This window comes from Plectropomus leopardus, unplaced genomic scaffold (genome assembly GCF_008729295.1).
Source record: "Plectropomus leopardus isolate mb unplaced genomic scaffold, YSFRI_Pleo_2.0 unplaced_scaffold9087, whole genome shotgun sequence".
In the NCBI taxonomy this organism is placed as follows: Eukaryota; Metazoa; Chordata; class Actinopteri; order Perciformes; family Serranidae; genus Plectropomus; species Plectropomus leopardus.
In genome coordinates, this window is record NW_024700194.1 from 1 (window position 1) to 3,830 (window position 3,830).

The 3,830-nt window shown below is 41.1% G+C and overlaps 1 protein-coding gene across 1 annotated transcript; it reads left to right on the forward strand.

Moving 5' to 3' along the window:
- The first annotated feature begins 516 nt into the window (after window positions 1-516).
- LOC121940598 (syntaxin-11-like) lies at window positions 517-3,757 on the forward strand. The gene is made up of 2 exons (XM_042483326.1): window positions 517-1,046; window positions 2,086-3,757. The coding sequence occupies exon 2, from the start codon at window positions 2,199-2,201 to the stop codon at window positions 3,093-3,095; it is 897 nt and encodes a 298-aa protein (XP_042339260.1). The 5' UTR covers window positions 517-1,046; window positions 2,086-2,198; the 3' UTR covers window positions 3,096-3,757.
- The last annotated feature ends 73 nt before the right edge of the window (window positions 3,758-3,830 follow it).

Sequence of the window (3,830 nt, forward strand, 5' to 3'; positions counted from 1 at the left end):
ATGTGGCCCACCTACTGGTTAATCATGCAAGATCACTTTGCATTGTTTCAGTTTTTTCATTGTTACAGTTTGTAGATATGCAACAAGCAGGAACTACACAGACAGAAGTTTGTTTTTGAATATTGAATATTTGTGGTTGTATAATTTGTATGTGATTTTTAAAAATATATATATTTATTTATTTTATAACCCATATAATGTGAGAAGCAGCTAGTCCCCAGTTTTTCCCCACATTATCTAATCTGGCCCCTATTTAAGAAAGTTTGGGCACCCCTGACTTATGCAAAGGGCCCAGAATTTGGTGCTATAGGCCCCTGGCTGCAGTGCACGTGAGGCTGTTAAAACCTCTGTCTGTCTCTCTCAAAACACAAACACAGTCTCTCTCTCTCTCTCTCTCTCTCTCGCTCTCTCTCTCTCTCTCTCTCTCACACACACACACACACAACACAAGTGACTACTTTCGAAAGTCACCTGGGCGTGGCTGGGAAAATAACAATTCAATTTAATCCGGGTTTGACTCTATACAAGCCAAAGGACCTGCAGGTATCACTCCCATCAAAACTCGCAAAGAAACAGCGACGGCAGTTCAAGAGACAAAGCTGGTGATTGACAGGTTTCGCCAGTGTCAAAAAATCTTTAGAGACCTCCTACAAAACACCTGTCCTTCTCTTTTCATGAACATCTCTGCTCTGGTAGAATAAAGTGGTCGTCATGCTGAGATTGACACTCACTCGATTCATCCATAGCAGCTGCTCATACCTCGCCTTGTCCAATTGACGCTCCTGAGGTGTAGCGTCACTGCAAAGGACAAACCGACCGGGCTTCATTCCTCAAGTCACATCGGTGCATTCGCATGGTGTGGCGCAAAACGACAGTTGAATACCAGTTTGGGCTCCAAAGATAGCTGCATTGCGCATACATGGCCCTTTGTTCCTGCTCACAACCCGGAGCAGTCGACTTCATAACCGTGGGATGGTGCTGTGGCATCAAGGCCACCTTGCTTTGAAGGACAAGGTTTGATATCTGTGGACGTCAAAGCACAACAGGTAGGGAGTTTTTCTTTTTATGTTGTAATCCTGCATGAAACAACATGTTGGGGTCTCTCATAACATGTGCCCAAAATGTATGTGGTGATAGATACTCAGTAAAACAGACAAAAAAAAGCTATATTAAAACAATCAGCCATAAATGTGTTTATAAAAACAACAACATACATTTGTGTTTTCCTTTTAAATGTCTTTGAAATTAATTTACATGCATTTTAAATTGTTTTCAATTTGTTTCATGGATTTACCTTGAGCCTTACAACTTTAGGTACCCAGAACATGCCTTTATATAGTCTGTTACCATTTATTTTGATAATATTTTAACCATGAAACCGAGGAGTTGCAGATCATCTTTATAACTCCCACTATAAAGGAGTGTTTTTTTCAGGAGTATTGAGTGAAAAATTCAGTCTATAATAATAATGATTTACAACAAGATGACCAGAAGCACTTCAGTCAATATTATAATGCGTATAATATTTTTATACACTAGATTTCAACTTGTTTGAGGTCTGTTCTGATCACACATAAACACTTTTGTAGCTGAAAGTAGAAATAAGACAACATCAGGTATATATTCCTGATGTTTGGGAACTTTTGTCGAGTAGCCATCCAATGACGTCACCAGCCTCATTTTGTCACACTGGAAATTTTTTTTTGTTGATTGTGATTTTGTGTATTGCTCAAACTGGAGATCCAGAATATGTCTGTATCTGCTAATAAGTAAAGCTGAATGTCTGGATAAAGACGTCAGACTGATCACGCGTTAAAAGAACTAGTTTGGTGAGGAGCAACACCTTTGACTATTCTTCAGAGAACCTGTTAGGCTGGTGCTGGGTGGGTGACAACTCAAGGAAAAAGGAAAAGGCTTTTACCAGTTTAGATGCGATGCTGGGTGTGTTTGAACTTGCAAATGTTTTTCTGTTTGGATCGTTAATGTAATGCACCCTTTTTAAATATTTTGTTTTTGTCAGGCCATCTATGGTGAAAAAAGTTCAATTCCACATGTGAATCTAAAGATTTGTTGTTGTCCTTTCAGGTCCGCCATCTTCACTGAGTCATCTTTACCAATGTGCGTTAGAAGAGGGGACATAACCAGACACAGAGAATCACCTTGACATCTGTAAGCTTAACTTCCTCTCCGGCCCAACCATGAGGGACAGACTGAGCAACCTGCAGGAAATGTCCAATGGTCACATGGAGCAGATGGAGTACGCGGAGTCCACTGTCTCCGACACCTTCAGCAACGTGGACCTGGAGGAGGAGTTGCCCCATGAGGCGGTGGTGTTTGACAACAGCCCCGCTCTGGCTGAGGTCTTCTCTCAGTCGCAGGAAATCCACAGAGAAATCCAGCTCATTCGCCTGGAGAATAAAAGGCTTCGGGAACAGAACGGTCGCATGTTCCAGGGCGTCACCACCATGAGCACTATCAAAAGGGACTCCAACGCTATTGGTGCTGATATAAAATCTCGGGCTGAGGATGTGTTGGTGCGACTGAAGGAAATGGATGGCACAGCCCAAAAGCTAGAAGAAGAATACGGCTCGAATTCTGCCGTCACACGTATTTCCAGAACCCAGTATGCTTGCCTCAGCAATGGCTTCCGCGATGCCATGTTTGACTATAACGAGGCCGAGATGAGCCACAGAGAGAACTGTAAAGCCCAGATCCAGAGGCAAATGGAGATAGTGGGGCGTGAAGTGTCAGGCGACGAGGTTGAGGAGATGATCGAGAAAGGCGAGTGGAACATTTTCACTGACAACATCATGGCTGAGGGTAAAACGGCTCGCTCAGCTCTGTCTCAAATTGAGAAACGTCATCAAGAGTTGCTGGACCTTGAGAACCGAATCCAAGGCATCCATGAGATTTTCCTGGACATTGCGCTGCTGGTGGAGGAGCAAGGGCCCATGCTGACCTCCATCCAAACCAACGTTCAGAAAACTGACGAAGGCATACAGGAAGCCCTCGTGAAACTCGGCAGGGCCAAACGTCATGACAAGAACAACCCCTTTAAGAAGATGTTTTGCAGCTGTTTCCCGTGTGTCGACTAATGACTGTACAGTACAGAGGTGGATGGTGAAATATGCTCTCCTGACAAAGAGGAGTGGGCAATCTTAAGGACATTAAACATCTTCTGTATGTTTCATTTGTAAACTTGTCTTATTGTCAATGTGTTATCAACATGACCTGTAGAGCTGTAGATAATAAAATCATTTCTGGATGCAAAATAAAGGTTTGATGTGTTTAGATAAAGAGTCAAAAATGTTTAGGTAAAATATATTAAAATTGTATTTAAGTAATCTATTGATGTCTGTAATGTTTGTATTGAGATTTTTGAGACTAGTATCTCAAATCAGATTTCATCCCCATGACTGAGGTGTGATCAGACCTAAAATGAATACTACCTGAATATATTTTTCATGTTTTTATAGCCTGCTAAGTGTCCACATTTAAGGTATTCACTAAATCACACAGTTGATGATAGTAAAAACATTATCTCAAAGACATATTTGTGCTGTGGGTGTTGCACACAGTGATTCCCGATGCAGTAAATCACTGTAAGTCTTAAAAAATGTTATTTTACGCAAGTTCAATCAAAGAAGTCTTACCAAAATTTAGTGTTTGATAAAAGTGAATGTCCTAGATGTATGGCTGAAAGAAATAGTTTTAGAAGTTGTACATCTTAGTGGGTTCATTAGACTTTAAATATCCTCTGCCTTTATATATATAGATTATGGAAGTGCTGGGTAAATATTAACAAACCATTCAGTGATTTACTGCATCGG